Source organism: Quercus lobata, chromosome 5 (assembly GCF_001633185.2).
Source record: "Quercus lobata isolate SW786 chromosome 5, ValleyOak3.0 Primary Assembly, whole genome shotgun sequence".
Classification (NCBI taxonomy): Eukaryota; Viridiplantae; Streptophyta; class Magnoliopsida; order Fagales; family Fagaceae; genus Quercus; species Quercus lobata.
This window is the reverse complement of record NC_044908.1, coordinates 33,036,212-33,062,757: the sequence shown is the minus strand read 5'-3', so window position 1 is coordinate 33,062,757 and position 26,546 is coordinate 33,036,212. Positions and strand designations below refer to the sequence as shown.

At 36.8% G+C, this 26,546-nt stretch overlaps 1 protein-coding gene across 2 annotated transcripts; it reads left to right on the top strand.

Moving 5' to 3' along the window:
* The first annotated feature begins 40 nt into the window (after positions 1 to 40).
* LOC115991752 (mediator of RNA polymerase II transcription subunit 15a) lies at positions 41 to 26,546 on the top strand. 2 transcript variants are annotated; one of them, XM_031115651.1, is made up of 10 exons: positions 41 to 555; positions 10,096 to 10,328; positions 11,147 to 12,568; positions 13,472 to 13,533; positions 17,545 to 17,619; positions 17,912 to 19,357; positions 19,465 to 19,809; positions 22,519 to 22,719; positions 22,804 to 22,892; positions 25,892 to 26,546. In XM_031115651.1, the coding sequence occupies exons 1-10, from the start codon at positions 368 to 370 to the stop codon at positions 26,097 to 26,099; spliced, it is 4,269 nt and encodes a 1,422-aa protein (XP_030971511.1). In that variant the 5' UTR covers positions 41 to 367; the 3' UTR covers positions 26,100 to 26,546. The 2 variants fall into 2 exon arrangements, with proteins under 2 accessions (XP_030971511.1, XP_030971510.1); XM_031115650.1 differs by having other exon boundaries at positions 13,463 to 13,533.

The window sequence follows — 26,546 nt, the reverse complement described above, 5'->3', positions numbered from 1 at the left end:
AATAGTGGTAGATTTTGTTATAAAACACTTGCCACAACAAGCTCATTTTAGAAAATAGAATCCAACTTTCCCAAAAACAACCCCAATTCCCAAACATGACATGACATGACATACATCTCTATATATTCCTCTCTCTCTCTCTCTCTCTCTCTCTCAATTCTATCTCTCAAAATCCTTTTCTGCCTGAAACTCTTCAACCTTTTACTTATGAATTAACAGTCTTCCCTTAAATTAGACTTCGCCTCCTCCTCATCACTCTATTTTAATCTCATAATCGGAGTTCATATATATATAAAGTTATTCGCGATTTTCATAATTTTTATATAAATTTGGTGGTTGGAATTTCGGTTACAAAATTTAGATCATCATGGATAACAATAATTGGAGGCCAAATCCATCTCAAGGTCCTGTTGTAGGCGGCGGTGGCGGCGGCGGCGGAGTTGGAGGTGGCGGCGTTGGAGCTCCTGGAGGCGGCGGTGGAGAAGCTGCCATGGATTCTGTTGATTGGCGGAGCCAATTGCAGCCCGATTCTCGTCAAAGAATCGTCAACAAAATGTAATTTTCTTCTCTCTTCCTTAAATTTATGGTTTTGCTTTTGCCTTTTGTTTTTGTTTTACATATTTATGTTTACGGGTTGTGTTTGGGTCTGAATCCGATCAAATTGAATTTATTCATTAGCTTAATTGATCAAGTTATTGACTTTTTTGGTGGAAATTAGAGAACTTTACAGCAAAATCTTCACTTTTTGATGCCACAAACATTTAAGAATACAGAGTTTAATTGGAAATAAAAAATTCTTAAGGTCAAACTCAGCATGTGTGCATACAACTTCATCAAAATCGTAGGGGTTGTTACCACATATACTCCTTCCTTTAACATGAAACTAGGCCCATCACAACCCATTAATCATGTGAAAGAGTAAATTTCCGTTTCAGATAGCTTATTTTTAAAAGTGCGCCCTGTTTTAATAAGTAAGGTTTTAATTAGCTATACTAAGGTCAAAAAAGGCAATGCCCTTAAAAATTGTTCCTAAACAAGCAAGTGGAAATAAACTCATTAAAATAAGCGGTAACAAACCTGGTACAGCTTTACGGGTTGTGTTTGGGTATGATGGTTAAAAATGAACTTATAATAGCTTTCATTTTCTTTTTTTGATTCCCCTTGCATCCTATTCATTAGCTTAACTGGTCAAGTTATTCATTTTTTTGGAGGGGATTAGAACCTAACTGCTTAATCTTCAATTTTGATGCCATGCATTCAACAATGTAGAGTTTAACTCAAAAACTAGTTTTGATCTGAAGGGTCTTGTTACCCCATTAAGATTGTGAGGGCGCTATGCAGTAAGAGTGCAATGAATATGACATTTACATTGAGTACGTAAGTATGGCAGGAGCTCTGATTATAACTAGTTCGTTTGGGATATCACATGGATGTGAGTAATGAATCTGCATTTGGTAGCAATAGTAGCTCCATGTACTACTCATTTGTATTTATATATCGCCCAGATAGACCTAATTTATTCTCGACATAAGACTCAACACATGTCCATACAACGTGCAAAAAGTCCTAGGGGTTACCACAAATACTCCTTCCTTTTGAGCGTGCCACTATGGCAGGAGCTCTAATTATAACTAGTGCTTTTGGTTTATCACACAGATGTGACTAACGAATCTCCATCTGCTGACAATAGTATCTTCATATTTCATTCTTGCTGTTAGACTCAACACGCATCCATACCCAAAAAAAAAAAAAAAAAAATTCCTAGGGTTACGACAAATACTCCTTCCTTTCACATAAAATTAGGTTTAGCATGTGAAAGAGTAAGTTTCCATTTTGGATAGATTATTTTTAATAGTGCACCTGTTTTAATATGAAAGGTTTTTAATTAGCTATAATTAGAAAAAAAGTATAGCTCTAAAATAATTGTACCTAAACAAGCTGGGGAAATAAACTAGCCAAAATAAGCAGTAAGAAACACACAATTATTACCCTGTTTGGTTAGCCTTACAATTGGAACTAAGTTAGCTTATTTCATAAGTACAGCTTTTGGAAGCCTCACATTTTCTATGTACAACTATACTTTCATTTTTTTTTTGATAAGTAAAAGTTTATTGATCTCAAAAAATGGAACACCCTAGTACACAGGGAGTGTACAAGGGGTCAAATAATCAAGAACAAAAATTACAAGAATCTAGGAAATCAAGAAAGGATGAAAAGGATTGGTTCCGCAATGCAGCCAACCAATCCATTAATGTTCTAAAGAAAAATAGCTTCAAATCTGATATGGATCTCTCCTTATCTTCAAAGCACCGACTATTTCTCTCCCTCCAAAGGCACCACAATAAGCAATGGGGAACCATAAGCCATATATACCCATTTCGATGACGGCCAAAACTGCCTTGCCAACATGCTAGAAGCCCCACTACATATTGTGGCATAACCCAACTCACTCCAAACAACCCGAATACCATAGCCCACATATCCATTGCAACCGGACAATGAAGAAAAAGATGATCAACCGATTCCCCATTACACTTGCACATGTAGCACCAGTCTAATATCCAAACCTTCCTTCTTCGTAAATTGTCAATCGTTAAGCATTTCCCTAAAGCAACAGTCCAAACAAAGAAAGCTACTCGAGAAGGAATCTTCTGCTTCCAAATGCTTTTCCAAGGAAAACAATATTCATTAGGGCCCACAAAGAGATTGTAATAATCCCTAACCGTGAAGCCCTTCTCTCTAACAGATTTCCAGCACATTTTATCCTCACCAAGCCCTCTAACCGACGCACCATATATGGTATCCATGAAACTGGCCAGTGCCTCTAGTTCCCGAGCATGCACACCCCTAAAGAAACTTACATCCCAAAACAGGATTCTGTTATCAAACTTCATAACCTTAGCCACACTAACCTCTTGATCTCGGCAGAATCTAAACAATTCAGGATAGCTGACTGCAAGAGAAGTTTCACCACACCAACGGTCTTGCCAAAATTTCACCCTAGACTCATCCCCAATCTCATATATAATGTGTTGAGAGAAAGTAGGCCATCCCCGACTAATATTTTTCCACAAGCCAACACCATATGGACCGTTAGTAGGCCTAGTACACCAACTACCCCATTCACAACCATATTTCACGACTATCACTTGCCTCCAAAGAGCAGCCCTCTCCATCCCAAATCTTCATAGCCACTTCCCAAGCAGAGCTTCATTAAAAAGTCTTACCTTTCTTATCCCCAAACCACCCGAAGCAATGGAAGTGCAAACAGTAGCCCATTTGACCAAATGGAATTTTGGTTCATCACCAATGCCACCCCATAAAAAATCCCTCTGAAGTTTCTCAATTCTGTTAGCCACAGCAGCAGGAATAGGAAATAAAGATAGAAAATATGTGGGTAAGTTAGATAGAGTGCTTTTAATTAAAGTGACTCTACCTCCCTTAGATAAGTACAAACGTTTCCATCCTGCTAATCTCCGTTCTATCTTCTCTAGAATTGGGTTCCAAATTGACTTATCCTTACATTTGGCTCCCAAAGGAAGGCCTAAATATTTCATTGGAAGGGTACCTTGTTTACAACCAAGGACATTCAACAATAAGTCAAGATTATGCACCATACCAATAGGAACCAGCTCTGACTTGCCCAAATTTATCTTCAGACCAAAAACCGCCTCAAACCAAATGAGAATCATACGGAGAAACAAAACCTGATCCAAATTAGCATCACAAAAAATTAAAGTGTCGTCCGCAAAGAGCAAATGGGACACCTCCAAAGATCTTCCCTCTAAACGACCCACATCAAAGCCTGACATGTGACCATCATGGACAGCCTTATCCAACATTCTCCCAAGGGCTTCCATCACCAAGACAAACAACAAAGGGGACAATGGGTCACCTTGTCTCAACCCCCCTACAGCTCTCAAAAAACCCACAAGGAGTGCCATTTATCAATATAGAGAATCGAACAGTAGATATACAAAAGAAAATCCACTGCCTCCATTTAGCAGAGAACCTACTCCGTTCTAGTAACTGCATAAGAAAACCCCAGTTGACATGATCAAAAGCCTTCTCAACATCTAATTTGCAAAGTACCCCTGGCAAACCAGTTTTCACTCTACTGTCGAGGCATTCGTTAGCAATAAGCACAGGGTCAAGAATCTGCCTGTTCCTCACAAATGCATTTTGAGAAGGAGAAATTGTATCTTCCATGACCGTGCGAAGTCTGGTGGCTAAGACCTTAGCAATGATTTTATAAACCCCCCCAACAAGACTAATGGGGCGAAAATCCTTGACTTCAATTGCTGGATTTTTTTTAGGGATGAGAGTGATGAACGTTGCATTTAAGCTTTTCTCAAACTGACCTTTAGCAAAAAAATGGTGAAATACAGCCATAAGATCAGTTTTGAGAATACCCCAGCGTGCTTGGAAGAAGGCCATTGGGAACCCATCAGGTCCAGGAGCTTTGTCACCATTAAAATTCTGTATGACATCAAAAATTTCTGCCTCCTCAAAAGGTCTATCTAGCCAATCAACATTATCACCGGATATCCTAGGAAATACCAAGACTTCTGGAAAAGGTCGAACAACTTGCTGCTCCGAGTATAAATTCATAAAGAATTGAGTAATATAATCAGCAATCATACCTTGATCAGAAGACAAGGTTCCATCAACCATAAGGCTCTCAATACCATTATTTCTTCTATTGGAATTATCCATTCTATGAAAAAATTTTGTACTTGCGTCCCCCTCCCTCAGGTGTAGCATCCTAGACTTCTGCCTCCAAGTAATTTCTTCTAAAAGAGTAAGCTTTTCAATCTCGGTACGGAGATTAACTTGTTCTAACTTCTCCTCAGCTATTAAAGGTTGAGTCTCCTCTCTAACATCCAAGTCATTCAATTTGTTCCATAACAGCTGTTTCTTTAAAGTGACATTGCTTAACTCTGTTTCATTCCATTTTTTTAGGTTAGCTAGTATAAAACTCGGGTTGCCTTGAAACAAATAGGATGCCTACCAAGTTTTCACTTTATCAACAAAATTTTCCGCTTTCAACCACATATTTTCAAAACGAAAAGGAGTTCTACCTCTCCGATGACTCCCCCCTTCCAACAGAATTGGGTAGTGGTCTGAAAGTATCTTAGACAACCTTCTCTGTGCAAATAGAGTGAAATGATCCGCCAAAAGTGGAGAGAAAAGAAACCGGTCAATTCTAGAGGTAGAGGAATTGTTGGACCAAGTATAAAGGCCTTCTTCCATAGGTATATCCATCAGCCCATGAAGAGAGATAAAATCCGAAAATTCATACATAGCCCGAGTACTAGTTGTAGCCCCTAATCTCTCCGATGGAAAACGAATTATATTAAAGTCACCTCCTAGGCACCATGGCACATCCCACCAACTAATCAGCCTTGTCAGTTCCTCCCACATCTTCCTACGCCTCTTGTTCGAATTTGGCCCACATAAACCTGTAAAAACCCACTCAAATTGATCGCCTATGGTTTTAAATCTGCATGAAACAGAAAAGTGCCCTACTGCTTCTTCCACCTTTTCCACTGCCCTCCGATCCCACATCAATACAATACCTCCAGAAGCACCTTCTGAACCCAAGTACAACCAGTCTACATATGGACAACTTCATATACTTTTGACTACTCCTCTAGTAATCCATTCAAGTTTAGTCTCCTGCAAACAGACAATATCAGGTCTCCATGCACGCAACAAATTACGAATTTGAAGTCTCTTCCCAGCCTCATTCAATCCTCTGACATTCCAGGAAATCATCTTCAAATTCATTTAGGAACAGAGAGAGCCCGCTCCTTATTAATACCACTGCACCTAGTTGAAGTAGAACCATAATTAATCGAGCTGAATAGACCCTTCAGTTCTCTAATACCTTTCACTCCAGAACTCTTCAAATCACGTGCTTTTTTTTCCAAAGTAGCCCTACGGTGTAATTCAGCCTCAACAGCCAATAAAAAGGTGGTTGCTTGATTTTCTAAACCTTTTAGGGACGTGCCCAGGAAGTTATCAAACCCTTTAAATCTGCTTTGGACCCACTCAGAGTAAGCTTCTCCCCTCACTGGATTCTCCACACCCAACACTTCCTGCCCTTCCATTGCCAAGGGTAGAGAAAAGGCCAGTGGTTCCACACTTAGAGGCGACAAACCCTCTACATTAGGTAGCTCAGAAGACTCTGAAGTGTCTGAGACCCAATCCTCCACAAGTACTTCATTCTCATCAACTTGGGCTGATGACACCTCCACAACATCTGAACACTTCAAGGGGACCAAGGCCAATTGGGTTTGCTCTTCCAATACCTCTGTGACTTCACCTGGAGGCAGAGAAATTTGAATCGGAACTGCCACTCTTCTTCCATCTCGAAGTTCAAGCACCCACTGTTATGAATTCCCCCATTTCTTGCTAACATTGCCAGAATTTTCCTGAAGTATCAAACGGATGTCTTGGTGCAATTTCTCTTCACCGTTGGAGGTGTTTGCTGACTCATCGGAGTTGAGAAAAGCTGTATCGGACTCATCGGAGCCGAGAATCTCATTATCGGGCTCATCGGCGCCGATAAAGTCAAGACCGGCACCGTCGGAGGCTTTCATCGACTGGGCTAGCCTCAACAAGCTTTGGGAGTTAGCAAGAGGAAGTTCCGAGGTAGAGTCCACAACGCCTCTGCGAGGATCGCTGGCTGAGCTCTTCGAAGCAGAAGTTAAGTTACGTGGGTGAGTCTCGCGTTTTGAAGTGTTTGTTTTGGTTTGGGCCTCCAGACTTTGATGGGCTTGGGATTAAGTTTGGGCTTTGCATTGAAGGGAGCTGTGGGTTTAAAATGGCTAACGGGCTTAAAGTTTTTGTCTTTGGGTTTTTCTATGCGGCCCACTTCCTTGACTTTGGACCACATTACCTCCCACTCAACATCTGGCCCACGCTCCAATCTCAGGCCAACATCCAAACGTTAAAGATGAGTCATTGATACAGCTGTTGCTCTCTGTAATCTCAACCGACAATTCAGCCTTAGATATAGCTTGTTTCTTCCCAGCATTCAAATCGCGTGTATCGTGGCTCTTATTGCTCAAAATTGATTCGGTTGAAATTTGAAATTCCGGTATTAATTGCTTTCCTTTTCTGCTACCACTACCCTCTCTCCAATCACCCTCCGCTGCTGCCAGCAGAAAAGTTTTGTGATTCTCCACTCTCGGTTTCAGGACAGAGATAAAAGGCTGTTTGGTTGCAAGTGTCCCAAGTGCAATTGCTTTCCTTAGATGAAATCCAAAACCTCGCCACCCACTAATAGCTTTCCCTTCTGGGACCACGAGAAGTCCTTTCCGACGGCCATGGATGAGTTCCGAGATCATTAAAAAACTGCCGTGTGAATTGGAACGCAATTGCAAAATAAAAACTTTCTCATTTTCCCTAAAGGTTCGTGCAAAGTTACCAGGAGTTTTAGTAGACATTAGATCCTCCACAAACAATAGCTAGCATACACTTAGCGCTTTCTCTGCCCATGAAAACTGATTGGAGAGAATCCCGACTTTGCTCAAAAATGCGTAACATTAAATACGTACCTCCCTCCTCGACTGAGAATTCGAAAGTCTTAGATTCAACGAAAAAGAAAATTGAACCCCCCATAACAACAGAGGACAAACACAAGTTTTGTGACTAATTCGAGGTAGCCAGGCCTCTCCTAATAAACATTTTAAAGAAAATAAGCTAATAAAAAAAAAAAAAAAACTATTTCTAAACACAAAGCTCGAGTCTTCATATGCTTAGATTCTCATTGTCTTTTGTTTGACTAACTCTACATTCAACATTTTGAATATTGCATGTAACTGAAATATTTGGTTTTTAAATATTGCTGTTAGGCCCGTATCTGTGCTCTGGCTTGCTGATGGGACTTGTGCTTTCATTCCATATATGAGCTTCATAAAATTGTGTACTTGTAGTAGCTTCTTATACCGTAACCAGTATTTTATTGCAGTTCGTTAATTAAAAAAAAAAAGGAATGGCATAACTGGAAGGATGAAAACAAATATTCAAAATAATGTCGAAAAGGCATGTGGTAAGTGTAGATGATCCTCATATGAAGAAAAATAAAAATCCTTGGAAATTTTACAATGCATCTACAAGTATAAGAATCAGACATGACTTTGAAAGAAAGTATTGTATCATGGGAGTTGACTACAAGGGTTAATAATGCTATATTTTGAGTTGGAAACAAAAGACTTGAGTGCATCACCCAAATATAGAGCTGGGGGTAGAATTTGTTGTGGAACACTTGAAGATTTCCTTTTTACAATCTTCACTTTCAATGCCACGCACATTCAAGAACACATTTAACTGAAAAGCTTGTCTGCAGTCTGCACCAAAGAGTAATGCTTTGAGACCCCCATCAAGATTGTGAGGGCGCTATGTAGTAGAAGTGCAATGAATATCACATTGGAAGTGTGCAAGTATGTGGGAGCTCTAATTGTAACTTGTCCTTTTGGGATATCACGTAGAAGTAAGACATCCCCATGTGGTGACATTAGTAGCTTACTTTAACATAAGACTAGGTCCAGCACAACCAGTAATCATGTGAAAGACTAAATTTCCATTTCAGATTGCTTACTTTTAAAAGTGCTATCCATTTTAATTAGCTATACTAAGAAAAAAAGTAATACTCTATAAAATTTTATCTAACAAGCTGGGGGAAATAACTCACCAAAATAAGCTGTAACACACACACACTTGTTACCCTGTTTGGTCAGGTTCAAAAATCGAAATAAGCCAACTTATTTCATAGGTACAGATTTGGAAAGCCTTGCATTTTTCTATGTACACCTGTACTTTTAAATAACAAACATTTTAAAGAAAATAAACTAGTGAAAACAACAAAGCTATTCCAAAAACCAAGCTTGAGTCTTTGTATGCTTGGTTTCTCATTTTCTTTCGTTTGACATTTTGAATACTGTGTATGACTGAATTAACGCGTTGTTTGTTTTACTGTAAAATGTTTCAAATGTAAAATTTTTTACAATAAAGTATTTTCTTTTGAAAACATTGTATACAAAAACATTTTCAAGTGTTTGGTAATTGGTATGACAAAATTTTCCAAGCACAAGCCATCAAAACCGGTGCCTCCTATCCATTGTCGGTGGCTCTGGTTTATCAAGCTCATATATGGAATGCGTTTTTTGCTTTAAGATTTCTGTTAGGCCTGTATTTGTGCTCTGGCTGGTGGGGCTTGTGTCTCTCTACTCAAGCTAGGATGCATGAACATGGGTGCGGGTACAATATGGCGACACGAGCAATTTTTGAAAAATTATAACATAAGATGGCAGATAGGACACTGTTAGGACACGGTTACAGCACCCCAAATGAAGTGTCTGTCCTTAGCTACTCATTCCGTATATAATCTTGATAAAGCATGTGCTCGTAGTAGCTTTTCATACCATAAGCAATATTTTACTGCAGTTAATTATTAGAAAAAACTGAGGAAGGGCATAACTGGAAAAAGAAGAGAACAAATATTCAAATTAATGTCAGGAAGGCTTGTGGTAAGTGTCGATGATCCTCATTTGAAGAAAAATAAAATTTCTCGGAAATATGACAATTGCATCTACAGGTATAAGAATTGGATATGACATTGAAAGCAAATGTCGTATCATGGGAGTTGACTACAAGAACTAGTAGTGCTATATTAGGAGTTGGAAACAAAACACCTGAATGCATCACCCAAATAAAGAGCTAGGAATACAATTCGTTGAGGAACACTGGGGGTCTAATATATGGAAAGCAAGGTATCATGTTAGTTGACTAGGAAAACATTTTCTGTTGACAGATCTTCCATAGTGAACCTTGAACAATCAAGTGCTACTGCTGATATTTTTCAGAGAAAAAAATATTGGGTTTTTGTTCATATTTTTAAAATTTCATGAAATTTTATTTACTTATCAAAAAAAATTTCATGAAATTTTATGTGGTTTCTTTTCACATTTTGTTGCTTTAAGTTCTGCACTGTCAGCATAGTTTACCCATTTGGGACTTTTTTCTTTAATAGCTTAATTGTGCCTGTATGGTCAGTAACATAATAAGAGTATCTCCTTTTGTGTATAGAATGGAAACTTTGAAGAGGCATCTCCCTGTTTCTGGCCAAGAGGGATTACATGAACTCAGGAAAATTGCTATAAGGTTTGAGGAAAAGATTTATACTGCTGCCACAAGCCAGTCAGATTATCTACGAAAAATATCTCTGAAAATGCTTACAATGGAAACTAAGTCTCAGAATCCTATAGGCAATGCTTTGCCATCCAACTCTGCTGGCAATAGTAATAAGTCCTCAGATGCAGGTAAGTACATCAAAGAATTATGTGCATGGTTTTATTTACATATTAATCCACCCTGCTTCTCTCTCTGGTGTTGTGTTTTTGACACCGAAATCATTATTTCATGTATCTTCATGGATTATTACACGCACGCATACTTACTTGCATATGTACATATACAGAAACATAGATATATGTTTATATATGTGTATGTGTGCAATTTTTTTTCTTCTTGGACATGGATCCATAATTCCTGTTAAAATGTCTAAAGATGTTATTTTTGTGACATCTTGAAAAGTAATGTTGCCTTTGTTTTATTGGTGGTGGTGGGGGGGTGGTATGGGGAAAGGTGGATGCTATATGCAGTTGAATTTGTATGTTTAGCATCTGTTGGACTGCTTTCACCCTCAAAACAGGTTATGAAAAATAAATGAGTGTACTCATCAAAAAAAGAAAAGAAAAAAGAAGGTGATATGAGTAACCTAATGAGTTCTAGCCTAAATTCCATTTCCTTTCCTTGTAAGGGTAATGGAGTGAGGTTGTGGGTTCAAATATAAGGAATTCAATTGAAATATATTTCCATTTTTTTTCTGTTCCATTGTTGGTTTTTTTTTTTTTTGGGGGGGGGGGGGTGGGGTTGTGGGGGGCCGGGCTTTAGTGCTTTAACACCTTTGCCCATGGTATAGTATGTGTTTTTATGTATTCTTTGTTCCACTTTTTTATTTTATTTTATTTTATTTTATTTTTATTTTTTAAATTTAAAATTTTAAAATATTTTATTTTTTTATCCTTCAACATTTCATATAGTTTGGTGTCTGTTTTTGTTCTTTCATATGCAATAGGGATGAGTATGCAGCCCCAAGTTCATAATCCAGGGCAGTCACTTCCTATTCCATTATCAGCTAATCAGTCTCGCCAACAGATGTTATCTCAGAACATTCAGAATAACATTCCATCTGCTGGAGTTCAAAGCACTGCCAGTTTACCATCTGCACTGCCTCCTGTCTCTGGTTTAAGTCAGAATCCTATGCCAAATGTTGTTGGCCAGAATACCAATGTGCAGAATATGCCTGGTTCACAGAACTCAGTAGGAAATTCAATGGGACAAGGGGTTCCCTCCAATATGTTTGCAAATAATCAGCGGCAAATGCCAGGAAGGCAACAAGTTGTTCCCCAACAGCAACCGCAGTCGCAGAATATACAGCAATATCTTTACCAGCAGCAATTAAAGCAGAAGTTCCCGCAGGGAAATATGTCACACTCACTCATGCAATCTCACATCCAGCAACAGCAGCAGCAGCAGCAGCAGCAGCAACAGCAACAGCAGCAACAACAGCAGCAACAACAACAGCAGCAGCAGCAGCAGCAGCAGCAAAATCTATTACAACCCAATCAGTTGCAATCTTCTCAGCAATCGATCATGCAGCCTTCTGTGATGCAATCGTCTCCTCTTCCTGGTCTGCAGCAGAATCAGCAGTCATCTATTCAGCAGGCAACACAGTCCATGCTTCAGCAACATCCTCAATCAGTTCTCAGGCAGCAGCAACACTCACAACAGGCTGCTGTTATTCATCAACAGGCATCTATGCAGCAGCAGCCAATGTTACCTCCACAGCAGCAGCAGCAGCAGCAGCAGCCGCTGATGGGGCAACAGTCAAATGCAACAAATATGCAACAGAATCAATTAATTGCACAACAAGGCAGTGTTGGAGACATGCAGCAGCAGCAACAGAGGATGCTTGGCCAGCAGAATAATCTTCAAAACATGCAGCAGCAGCAGCAACAACAACAGTTAATGGCTCAGCAAAGCAACCTCTCTAATATGCATCAGCAACAGTTGGGCCCTCAAAGTAATGTTTCTGGGTTACAGCAGCCGCAACAACAGTTGCTTGGAACTCAGTCTGGTAACTCAAGTATGCAAACTAATCAGCACTCAGTACACATATTACAACAGTCCAAGGTTCAGGTGCAGCAACAATCACAACAGGGTGCATCTAATATGTTACACACACAAGGGCAGCCATCACAGTCACAGCCACAGCAGCAACAGCAGCAATTGATGTCACAGATTCAGTCGCAACCTTCACAATTGCAACAGCAATTGGCTTTGCAACAGCAGCAGCCAAATTTATTACAACGGGATATTCAGCAAAGGCTTCAAGCATCAGGTCAAGCATCAGGTTCCTTGCTTCAACCACAGAATGTGATTGATCAGCAAAAGCAATTATATCAATCACAAAGAGCTCCTCCAGAGACGTCATCAAGTATGTCATTGCATCTATGCAATTTTATTTCTTTTTCATAAATCTCTTTTGCTGTTTGTTGCCTTTGTTTTGTTTAGATTATCATTCATCACCTTGAATGACTATCATCAGGATAGGGAGTTGAACAGGAAAATCTATACATCTTGCTTCTCTCTCTCTCCCCTGCCCCCCCTTTTTTTCCTTATCCAAGTTTTCAAAATGCATTGTGGTTGATATATATATACCTCCTGCAGAAGTAATATGTTGAACTTCAAAAAGTACATGTCAACTGTCAGAGAAAAAATGATCAAAGTACATACAAGCTAATTATGTAGATTTAAACCTTGCAAAGCACTCAAGTAAATCAATATAATAAATTATGTCCATGTGTAAGAAGGATGCACTCAACTCGGTTGGTTGGGACGTGCCAATTCTTTGTTTTTTTTTTTTTTTTTTGATAAATAATGAAATTTCTGAATGTCCATCATTGTCCAACCTGATTTTGTAACTTTATTTCGATATATACATGCAAATGGAGGTCAACTCCCCATCCAAAATAGCTAGTGAATGTTATTTTATCTGACAATATGGGTAAAACAAGCTGTGGAAGCCTCTAAGGGGTTTTATGGGGGATGAGTGATGCATGGTGGATCAATGCAAAACTATATGGGGAGTCTTTAAGTAATTTAATATGCAGAGGGTGTGTAAAGTAATTAGCCTTTAATCTTGGGTGCTATTTTCATTTCACATGCTTTTATTACAGTTGTGTTACAGTGTCATGATATATAGTTTGGAATGAAGATTTTTACTAGTATAGCATTCAGTGAGTAATGCTTCTTTTAATTGTTTCCTTAGAAGAAGATATTCATTTGACTCACATGAGCATTTATTTACATATATTTATATACTTTTTAGCATCTCTAGATTCCACAGCTCAGACAGGGCATGCAAATGGGGCTGATTGGCAAGAGGAGGTCTATCAAAAGGTAATATGCCATGTCTTTTTTTATTTTTATTTTTTAATTGGATGAAGTTTCACTTATGACAAATTCTCATAGGTATTGTGGGAAATGTTGAGTTTCGGTGGAGTTGAAATTTGGGCTTAATTGATTAGAGTTGCTGACCAACAAGAAATAATTATTCTGAACAATGTAGATATGGAATAAAGGGCAAAGCTTCCAACTTAATAGGATGTGAAGAATTATCTTAGCAGTAGAGAATTTGAACTTCTTGTTCTTTTTAAAAGAAATAATAAATTATTTTCTAACAAAACATCATTGAAGCTTAGATACTCATAAATCTGACATTATTATGATGCATTATTGATGATAATAGTGTTGCCATATGCAACTGACATTAAACTAGGAACTTAGATGATAATATAGAATACTATATATAGTCACAATCAGCTAAACCAGTCTTATGAGGACCACATAATAAATCAGTGTATGACTATTCTTCCATATTTTTCTCCAATATGGAACTTCAGCGATAGATTTCCGTTTTCTTCAAGAGATTCTCTTATGCTATTCTTGTTTGTTCTTCGTATCATGAATTTTATTTTGCACATTTTGTGGTGCTTGGCAAACCATAGAACTAGTTCAATTTAGTTTTGACCTAAATCTAAAATAAAAACTACTTCAACGATGAACTAGTTTTTGTTTTTATTAGTTTGTTTAAATGATTCGTAATTACATTTTAATCCTTTTATTGAAACCATTAACACTAATATTGGAAATAAAAATGACCAATCAAGGACCACTTCTATATTTTACGAAGTGGGAAAAACACAAAATTTAGTACTTGCTAGCCCACTTCAATGGTTTTACTCTTCATGATGATACCTAGATGGGGATATCTGCATTGGGTACTACTACTAGTTGTCTAGTGTGTGCCAAACTCGACACAACAACAACAAAGCCTTTGTCCCAAATTTTTTGGGGGGGTGCTCTAGATCCTTGACAGATTAGTTGGGGTTGACCACATTTTTTTTTTCTCATTCTATTCTATCTGAAGTCACTCTCTGCTATTTCTATAATTGACATGTTATTTTTTATTACTATTACTAATGATTGGTCTTCTACCTTCTTTCGTTCCCTCAACTTGGATCAACTCACTCTTTCTTACTAGTGCATTAATCACTCTCTTTTGAACATTTTTTTTTTTTTGATAAGTAAGAAAGATGTATATTCAAGAAACTACCTCATGAAAACATAAGGCAGAATAGAGAACTCTTCTGAACATGACTAAACCATCTCAAGTGACTTTCCTTAATCTTTTAATCAATAGAGGCTACCCCTACCTTTAAGTGGATTTCCTCATTTCAAACCCTATTTTTCACTTATCCATCTTAACATTCTCATTTCAGTTTCAATCATTTAATAGATATGTTGCCTCTTTATAGCCCAACATTTGGTACTGTAGAGCATTGCTGATCATATATATTTTTGTAAGTATAACTTTCACTGGTGACTGAACCTATGAAGGCTCGATAAGGAAGTGTTTTTAATAGTTTTTTATTGTGTATTTGAAACCTAGTCTTAGTAGTTTTAGGCAGGAAAAAAAAAATCTAAATCATCTTGTTCAATCTGGTGTTTTGCAGAAAAGATATGCTATAGTGCTTGAGAGATTAAAATTTCCTGTTTACAAAGGGGATGGGTTGCTTTTGAGTTCTTTTCATGGCTATCTTCAACTCCTAGATTGATTAATCATATTCTGAATTTCACCTTTTTGGATGCCCTTAAGCTGCTGGCTGAACATTTTGTACATGGGTTGCACGGCCTTTATTTGTTATTTATTAAATATTCATAAAAATGTATATATATATATATATAGGTAGGAATCTGTATTTTAATCGTGAGATGATTTTTTTATTCATATTTTTTTTAGTTGTGTAGCAAATTGAGTTATTTTACTACTTGATTTTACAAATAGTTATTTTGGTGCATTGGACAGAATATGGTCAGAGTGGGGCTTAGACAATGATATAAAAGCACTCCTCTAACATTTGGAATTTAGTTGTATTGTGTTTGATGTGGTGTATTTGGAAGGAACGCAATTGGCAGACTTTTGAGGATTTGGACAGATCCGATGACAAGTTGCTTGCTCTTTTTACTGGTTCTCTTCATGATTGTTCTAGGGCTTGGGGACTCGCATCTAGTGATTCTCTCCCATTGTTCCTTAGTTCTCTTTTTCTTTGTAATTAGTTTCCTTCTCTGTTTATTGTTTTTCTCTTGTTTTGCTTTGTGCCTTTTTTGAATATACATATTTCTTACCTATCAAAAAAAAAAATTGCTTTTGGGTGCTAAGATTTATATAAAAAAAAAATGTTTCACATGACTTATTAAATAGATTATAGGAAAAATCTCTACAGCCATTATCCTGAGCCAAAAATAATATAAAAGAAAGGCTTGAGAGTAATTTGTAGAAAATTAGTATTTTATTAATTGTAATATTGTTTATCTAGCAAGTAGTTAGTCTGGTGAAGTTCCTATTAGGAAAGATGGTCAACATGAAGTAAAAGGGGAACCACCCATATCTTGAGTAGAAATAAAAAGGAATTCATGAAGATGAAATCTTGGTCAAATGTAGTGAGTTTGTCCATCAACTAGGCTGTCTGCAGGGGCGGAGCCAGGAATTTTTGTTTGGGGGGACCAAGTTACAACACTAATATATTTATCAAGACAACCCCAGAAACACACATAAATACACATGCTTTTTTTTATTATATAAACAAACTTTTTTATTTGATAAGTTATATATATACACACCCAACAAAAAAAGAGCTTAATATTTTCAATCAAAATTATGTTTAATGGCTATCTTTCATAAAATTAATAAAATACATTTTCACAATTTTCATAGTGAAATTCTTAAAAAGTTTCATTTTCTATAAAAATTATCAAATTTTATACTAATGTAAGTAAAATTATTCAATTGAACTAATGTAATTTTCAAAAACAAGAATGATCCAAAACTTGGAGGAACAAATTAGGCTCCAAACATATTTAAAACTATTTTGCTTTGACCCATTATGTGGCAATTAAAGAGACATTTCATGTGTAGTTTTAGTGACAATAATTTTTTAATGAGTCAATGACTTGTTAATCGCCACATAACAGTTTGAAAAATATAAATTCAAACATGTTTGGTGCCAAACTTTTTCAAATATTTAACAGATATAAAAACACATTTTACAATAAAAAATAGAATTGCGAAAAATAAAGTTGTCTCTATAACTATTAGACCAGTTATTTTTTTTAAAGCATCATTGGACTAATTCAAATACTTAGGGGGGGCCAACTCTTATTTTTGTTGACTAAAATTTGAAAACATTAAAATAATTATATATATTTTAAAATTTTTCAAAATTTTGGCGGGGCCATGGTCCCCCCACCCTTCAACATGGCTCCGCCCATGGCTGTCTGGTGTACCTATCAAGAAAGATGTGGGGTGCATCAGCATAGAGAAGAAGAACCAGGAATTCTTGTTTGTGCATGAGTGGACATGTGTATTTATTTATTTCATATCAAAGTTCATTAAAAGGAAATATTTTAAGAAAAAATTTGTACATTAGGTCAAAGAAAAAGATGATTATTGTAGTGCAGCTGAACGTGGTTTAGGATCAGTAAATATAGGCATATTTTTCTCCTAAAATTAAGAGTGAATAGAACTTGTGGATGATGGATGGATGTTATCAATTTAAGACTCCTTTTGTTCTCCCCCTCTTTTTTTCTTTTCTTTTCTTTATTAAATTTCATCTGGAATATATTTGTACATTTCAATGACAGCTTCATATTTGTATTGTTATAAAATCCACTGGTTGAAACGTTAACTGAAGCTTGTGTAAAACCCTATACAAACTCATGCTTTAATGGATATGTATAACCTTCCCCCAAGGGGAAGCATGCATTAGTGCACTGATAATAAGGAAATAAATAAAGGCTTCTGAAGAAATGAAGAGTTTGATAATCTGTCTTGCTAATTTCTTTTTGCAGATCAAAACCATGAAGGACTTGTACTTGCCTGAAATAAGTGAAATGTACCAGAAAATTGCTGCTAAATTGCAGCAGGTATGTTGTGCTTCAAAAATTCCTTGTGCAATTCATCGCCTAAGTTTACTCATTATTCAGCCTATTACATGATAGTTTTGGTATTAATGGCATCCTTCTGGAGAGATGGATATGTGGTTGATAGTGGCAGCTGTCCTCATGGGGCTGTTAATACACCTGTGCTTAGAAACACCCCGCTGTTTACCGTATAGGAACAAATTAAAAATAACTTGATTAGGTTTTGTAACTTGATCTTTGTCCTTTACTAGAATTCTTGTTCTTATAATTATTTTTATTTTTTTTTGTTCTCTAGCATGATTCTCTTCCACAACAATCAAAGTCAGATCAGCTTGAGAAGTTGAAAGTATTTAAGACTATGTTGGAGCGTATTATAACATTCTTACAGGTTTCCAAAAGTAATATATCACCTGGTTACAAGGAGAAGTTGGGGTCATATGAGAAGCAGATAGTAAATTTTATAAACACAAATCGACCTAAGAAGCCTGCACTGCAGCAAGGACAGCTTCCTGCGCCTCATATGCAAACCATGCAACAGCCACCTCAACTTGCTCAAATTCAGTCTCATGAAAATCAAATGAACCCTCAGTTGCAATCAATGAACTTACAAGGTTCTGTTCCAACAATGCCGCAGAATTCCATGTCAAGCCTGCAGCACAATTCTATGTCTCTATCTGGGGCTTCGACAGCACAGCCAAACATGATGAACTCACTACAACCTGGCTCCAATTTGGACTCAGGACAAGGAAATTCTCTGAGCTCTTTGCAGCCGGTGACTATGGGATCTCTACAACAGAATCCTGTGAGTACTCCCCAGCAGACAAACATCAACACCTTGTCATCACAGAGTGGAGTAAATGTGCTACAGCCTAACATCAATCCACTTCAGTCAAATTCTAATATGCTTCAACAACAGCATTTGAAACAACAGCAGGAACAGCAAATGCAACAACAAATCAAACAACAAATTCAGCAGCGCCAGATAATCCAGCAGCAGCAGCAATTTCAGAAGCAGCAGATAATCCAGCAGCAGCAGCAGCAGCAGCAGCAGCAGCAGCAACAACAACAACAACAACAACAACAACAACAACAGCAACAGCAGCAGCAGCAGCAGCAGTTACACCAACAATCAAAGCAGCAGCTCTCTGCACATTTGCAGACACATCAAATGCAGCAGCTTCATCAAATCAATGATGTAAATGACATAAAAATGAGACAGGGTTTGGGTGTTAAGCCAGGGGTCTTTCAGCAACATCTATCAGCAGGCCAGCGCTCTGCCTATTCCCATCAACAGTTGAAACCAGGACCTTCATATCCTATATCTTCACCCCAACTCCTTCAGGCTGCATCCCCACAGATCCTGCAACACTCTTCTCCACAAGTTGACCAGCAAAATCTGTTGTCATCTCTCACAAAAGCTGGAACACCGCTGCAATCTGCCAACTCACCTTTTGTTGTCCCATCTCCTTCGACTCCTATGGCTCCATCTCCCATGCCAGGGGATTCTGAGAAACCTGTTTCTGGTGTTTCCTCACTCTCAAACGCAGGAAATATTGGACATCAACAAACAAGTGGTGTGGGGGCACCAGCTCCATCACTTGCCATTGGTACTCCTGGGATATCAGCCTCACCTTTGCTTGCTGAGTTTACTGGTCCAGATGGGACTCATGGTAATGCTTTAACGAATGTTTCTGGAAAGCCAAGCATTACTGAGCAGCCTCTTGAACGCTTAATTAAAGCGGTTAGTTAAATATTCTCCTCACCATGATCTTTCGTGGCACTTAATAGTAGTTTTATTTTTCTTCCTCTCATGTTGGTCGTGAATTATACAAAACTTGTATTTTTCAGGTAAAATCAATGTCACCCAAATCATTGAGTGCATCTGTCAGTGACATTGGTTCAGTTGTAAGTATGATTGATAGGATAGCAGGATCGGCACCAGGTAATGGATCCAGGGCTGCTGTTGGTGAGGATTTGGTTGCCATGACAAAGTGTCGTCTTCAAGCAAGAAATTACATGCCTCAAGATGGAAGCAATGGGACAAGGAAAATGAGGCGCTACACAAGTGCCATGCCCTTAAATGTTGTTTCATCAGCTGGTAGTATGAATGATAGTTTCAAGCAGCTGACTGGTTCAGAGACTTCTGACCTGGAGTCAACTGCAACATCTAGTATCAAGAGGCCTAGGATTGAGGTATAAATCCCAGCTTGTGCTATATACTTCTAGAAGAATCATGGTGTTGATGGTAATTTTAAAAAAGGCATGGAAATGAGCTTTAGCTAAAATTACACCTTTTCCCCTTGTAAGAACAAGGTGGAAGGTAAGGTTGTCAATTCAGTACCCGCCTTTTCGCATTCCCTGAGCACTTGAGCAAAAAGGAGAGACATATATGGCTTTTTTTAAGATGTGTATGCACTTACATGTGGAGGGTAAAGCAGCATGTTTTTCTTTTGCGCCTTTCAAAACTATGTTATTGATAGATGTTGACTAGATGATGTTTTAGGTTTTAAACGTACAAATTTTATTGGTTGTTTAGAGGCCCACTAGAGAGATTTTTTTTAATAGTTCCTATACTGCATCTAGGAAAAAGTTTGGCTAAAAACTTGGTTGTATCCTAAGGATACAACTCCTACCAAAAAAATTAATACGATTACATATTTTGAAATCCTAAATGTTGGATTGCATATTCTATATGTTTTTAACATTCATGTCAAATTTCATACCAATGGATGTTATTTACCATTCGATCTATAAAATTATTTTTTATGCATAATTTTAGACTACAAAAATTTGAAATTTAAATATTTGATTGGTAACATAACTATTTATTTTTGATATTCTGAAAATTTTGCAAGCATGGAGGATATAAGATGGTGGATTTGTCAAAATTCACATCCAACGAAGTTTGTAGCCAAACTTTGCCCCTTCATCTACATATAAAGCTTTACAATAGCATGGGGAGATTTTTTTTTTTGACAATCCTGAGTCATCGATTAATTATGCAAGGAGGCCTGTTGGTCTGGCAGATTCAGAGCAATCTGTGGGGCTAATTTAGTATGAACACATAGAGCATCCATTTTTATTTAGAGAAAAAAAAAAAATGTCCATCAAGATTGATGAGATGCTATCTTATCGTAGTTTAGTCAGAGAGAGGTTGGGTTCACCACCACAAAATATCTTTTTAGTGGCTAATTATTTCTTCAAACTTACCATTTAATTATATAGTTTCCCCATGTCGGTCTTGCTCATCAAGTATCAAGATGGCTGGAGATTAAAAACTGTGTTGCCTATAAGCTAATGAGCTCTAGCTCAAATGATTGCTTCCTTCCTTTGTAAGGGCTCAGTAGAAGGTGAGATGGTCGGTTCAAAAGCATGTGTAATTATTAATAAGGAAAAAAAGAAAAAAACTCATACTGTTCTTTAAAAAATAAAAAATAAATAAAATTTACTAAATGTATGATTTTTGTGGATTGGATACTAAAAGACATGATTGATATATAATTTGATGTACATGATAAACATAGAGAGAACATACAATCTACTGGTGGGATTAACAAAATATCATTAAATGTGAGGCTATTGAATGATGATGTGTATTGAGAACAGCCATTATAGTGGCAATGTGTGTCAACAAGATGGACATGTACATTGAGCACTAAGGATCCTATTTGTAAGAGTGAGTTGCTTCAAATTAAAAGCATAAACAGTACTAAAGGATGGTCATGAAAAATGTTGGATGAGGCAGTAATGAGATGGTGACCTATAAGATTTCAGAAGGTATGACTCTTGATGAAGCTTAATGGCAAATCTAATTTATGTAGCTGACTTCATGCAACCTATAAAATGACCTTTTTGGTAATTGCCTGTGTTCTATTTTCTTCGAAATTTGTCTTGTTTTGACATGGGAAAGAAAAGTAGAGGTACGAAGAAAGAAAAAAAGTGGAAATATGAGAGTAAATTAATGTCTGAAGTACAGGGTTGAACTCATAGGGAATTTATTTTTTAGCACAGGAAAAAGTCATTTGAGAACTAGATGTACACACATCATTGTCAGGTATGTGCATGATGATTTAGGACATCGCAAGAAGTTACAAGGAAATCTTTTAAAAATAGAAAACCAAGAACTAAAGATATGTTTATATATCTGATGGAGGGTGGAATTTTATTTTCTGAAAGAAGCCCTAGCATCAATAGTGCAAAGGTCTGTAGAATTTCTTTGAACGTTAATATACTCTTCATTTACCAGTATATACTGGGACTCCAGGTTCTGATGGTTAAATCTGATGTTAGGGATCTTTTATAAAACTAGGTGATCAATTAAGCTTTTAAGTGGATACCTTGTCTTATCACTAGACTTTGGCATAACCCATGAGGTTTTTATATAGCTGGGCTCCCTTTGTGGATAAAATTTATTTAGATTTGAAGATCATATGTAATAATCTGAAAAAAAAAAAATAGCTTGTCAATTTTTAAATAAAGTATGTAGAGCACCGATTCTGTGGTTCACAAAATTGAACACGATATGCCACTTACCATTGTAAGTGGAAAGATATTGGTAGATTAATGTACATTGTTTTATAATGTAACAAAGTAGTTATGAGTTAAATACATAGTGGTTGTCTGCTGGCTTTTTGCCCAAAAGCTTTGTGATCTATAGAAGATTTTAATAATACTTTCTATTCTGTCTCAGAAAAGGTGAATAAGGGAAGAAGAAAAAGAAGGAAATATTACATTATATTTTTCCAAAGTTTACTCAATAAGTGTGACATTTCAAACAGTCCACATTTTGGTAGGATAGTAGTGAATCATGATTTCCCCCATCTTGGTATTTTTTTCAATTTTATGGTCAGAACCCTACATGAGTCTCTTTAGTACAAATAAATCATGCGACACTTATTGCAGGTTAATCATGCCCTTTTGGAAGAAATAAGGGAGATAAATCAGCGACTTATAGATACAGTTGTTGACATCAGTGATGAAGATGTTGATCCAGCTGCAGCTGCAGCTGCTGCTGAAGGAGGTGAAGGAACCATTGTCAAGTGCTCTTTCAGTGCTGTTGCTCTCAGTCCGAACTTGAAATCACAGTATGCTTCAGCGCAAATGGTGGGCTTTTGGACCTTTTAACATGAATTAATTTGTTATTGTATAAATCTCATCTCTATTTATACATGCTCCACTTCTATGCAGTCACCTATTCAGCCATTAAGATTGCTTGTTCCCTCAAATTATCCAAATTGCTCGCCAATACTTTTAGACAAGTTTCCTGTTGAAGTCAGGTGATGTAACTGTGCTATACCTTTCTTTTATATGTTGTTTTGGTTTTATAAATATGATTTGAAGATTGTTTCCCAGGTCTAACTGAAGAGACTTAATATAGTTTTGGGCAATCCTTATGACAAAATGAACATTAAAATGAAATAGAGCCTCTTTTGATTTTGAGGTTTCTGATAAGGCTTTGTGGAAAAAGAACTTCATTTGAATCTAGCTGGATTTCCATGTAACTAATATTTAAACATTTATCATCTAGTTTGAGTTAATTGATTTTCTTCCTTGGCCTTGGCAGCATGCCTTGGCCTTGGATGATTGCCCACGCAAGTCTCTTACGTGGAAACTTGTTCAGGTGAAATAGGACTTATCGTTTTCCATTTATACAAACACACATATGTAGCCAAAAGTTTTGGAAAGCTAGTTTCTATATATCTTTATTATTTAGGCAGGACATTCAAATGGTGTTAGAGTCTTGTAGCTCAACTAACACAGGACAAACCTGATCAAAATTAAAAGATAGGAAAATAAAGGTTAGGAACCTAGGCAGAACATTCAAATGGTGTTAAGAGTCTTGTAGCTCAACTAATATAGGACAAACCTGAATAAAATTAAAAGATAGAAAAATAAAGGTTAGGAACTTAGGAGTTAGCACCTAGGCTTTTTTGAAACAAGCACCAGGTGAGGAAAACCTTTAGGAGATATGGAGTCGCACCAAACCAATTTTTTTTTTTTCCCATTCATCAAAATCATCTCTAAATCCTCTTCAAAAGGAGTAAAGTAGTTTGCTTTTATAGGAATAAACCCTAATTCTAATTGGTGTTGAAAACCCTACTTATTGAATGATAAAAATATCCTAAACTTAAAAAAAAAAAAAAAAGGGGGGGGGGGTGTGGGGGGGTGGCTAAATTAAAAATACAATTGATATCTAAAAATAAATAAAACTAAATTATAAATAAAATCCCCCAATTTGCATCTTGCACCATTCTCCCCTGGTTGGAGAAAACTCGACCTTGAGTTTTGAAGTGCTAAACTTCAAGTCTAGAATCACCTTGGGGAGTTTTGAAAATAGAAAAACCTTGTATTCCACCACATCATTAAACAATTTTGGAATTACAAAACCAATGTGTGGAATCGTAACAATCTTATCTTGAACCATAGGAAGCACCATGCTATCAACCTTTTCAACGTTTTCAAGCTGCTTATCTTCATGCAGCATGGAGGATTCTTCGAGTGTTTTTGCAGTTTAGGCTTGATAGTAGACTCTTTTGGTTGGTTAAAGATTGAAACTTCAGTTGGCTCTTGTATTTCTTTGTCAACATCAGGATCTAGTGGTACTTGATCTCCCTCCATTACCAAGATCTCATCATTGACGCTTTCCTTTATGTGGGAAGCAATAATTTTGTTGTGATCTATCATCCTTAGTATCTCAATTTTTTTTTTTTTTTTTTTTTTTTTTTTTTTTTTTTTTTTTTGAGCTCATTTGCTTCACCTGAGCAGCCAAGTCTTGAACATCTTTCATTAGATTTTCGAATGATTGTTCCCTGGCAGTGGCAGATAGTAATTCCTTTAGTTCTTTGAAGTCTTAACGAAAGGTAGATTGTTCAAGAGTGCATTGACGACATAAAATTGGATGAGAATTCATCATAGTTTCTTCAAAGCATGCAATTGGCTGGCTATTCCATTTCCTCATACTATCACTTCAATTTTACAAAATTACCATACTGAGATTGGGTTAGTTTCTTGTGAAAATACTGTGGGAAATATTCAATGCAAAGATCTTTCATTCTGTCCCAAGTAATTCAAGACCATTGGCATCTAAAGTGAAGGTTTTCATAGTGATTCCAGTACTCCAAAGCTCTACCGGCAACTCTCGTATTGGCATACCTAACCTTTTCTTTTGCATTAGATAAATCCACTTGTTAAAAAAATGGTTCATATAAGCTTTACCATTGTAGAAAGTCAAGTAATACGTCTGCTATGGCTAATTGGCTGTATTCTGAGGCAAGATTCTACTGTTGGTGTTTTGAAGTAAGACTAAAATCAATAATCATTTTCATTAAAAAAAAAAAATCAATAATCATGTAGAACATAGGACTCCATTAGTCCAACCTTCTGGTTTTACTGGTTTGCACACAGATTGCTTTGATAAACTGGGTTCACAATGTCTTCCTGCTCCACTTTCAATTAAAAGAACAAATCACATGCTCACAGGGCTGGGTGACCAGTTCACTGATTCAAAGGTCTATTACAGCCCATTCTGGTTATACTGACATCTCAATTCACATTTAATGCTTCTTACCCACCAATGCCCTTTTCTTAATATTTTTTCATTTGGACAAAACTTAGGTACAGTACTTAGGTGTTGTTCTTTAGGTTCTTTTCTTAAAATTCAGCCATGTAGCTTTTTTCTCATGGGATGGAAGTGCATTTTTAGTTGAGTACTGTTACATGGCTGAATTTTAAGAGGTGAACCTAAGGAACAACACCTAAGTACTATATCTAAATTTTTTCCTTTTCATTTACATTTTCCTGACAGCCACCTTAGCAAGTAAATGGATATGGAACACTTCTTTAGATGTTACCTAATATGGATAATATGTGTGGTTGAATGAAAAGACCCCACTAACAAAATTGTTCATGAAAGGAACTCCATTCCTAAATCTGATCTGTCTATTGGTATAAATTCTTTGATCCCCATTTTCAATCCGCACTTATGCTCTTCCTTATTCTCAAACTTTGAGGTTAAGTGAAGCAAAAATGTCTGCCCATGCATATCACCAATAAGGATCTTAGAGAATTCTCATTTTTCATGAATTGTAATAGTAGAGGAGTCTCAAAGACAAGCGACGGATAAAATTCTAATGTTCTTCAAATGTATATCTCACAGTTAAAATACTAAATGGTGTATTAAATTCTCTCCTTTCTTTCTTTATACCAGCTTGCATTTGAGTTTTTAAAATTCCCTTACTCATACACAAAGTTAAGTCTAATATTCTGCAATTAACAGTAAGGAGTATGAAGATCTCTCAGTAAAGGCGAAGTCAAGGTTTAGCATATCATTACGAAGCCTTTCACAACCCATGTCACTTGATGAGATAGCAAGGACTTGGGATGTTTGTGCTCGAGCAGTTATTTCTGAGCATGCACAGCAGAGTGGTGGGGGCAGTTTCAGCTCAAAATTTGGGACTTGGGAGAACTGCTTGAGTGCTGCATGATCATCTTTTTAGGACCTGGACAGATACTATTGCAACAGATCTTGTAATCAACCTTAATGCAGCTGCTTCTGTGGTAATGACTAAGGATATAGTTTTCTTTTTCTTTTTTTGGAAATAAGACTTGTTAGCTGGTATGTTTATTAAGGGATATAGATGTATGATGAAGTTGGTCAACATCAATACTCCTGGGGTGGTATTGTATTGTTCATAGGCTAATAGTGTATGTTGTTTGTACTTTGAATTTCAGGAAATTAATGAGTGGTAGATGCCGCATTTGTACCATATATACTAGGTTCTTTTGTGTTGTAACTACAAAACCTGCAGTCTTTTATTCATGCCAGTTGTAAGAAAAATGTTTCACTTTCCAGGAGTTCCTTTTGAGTGCTCTGTAAGATTGAACATACTTAAAAGTAATTTTCTATTTTGTTGGCCAGAAGAAGTTTATTA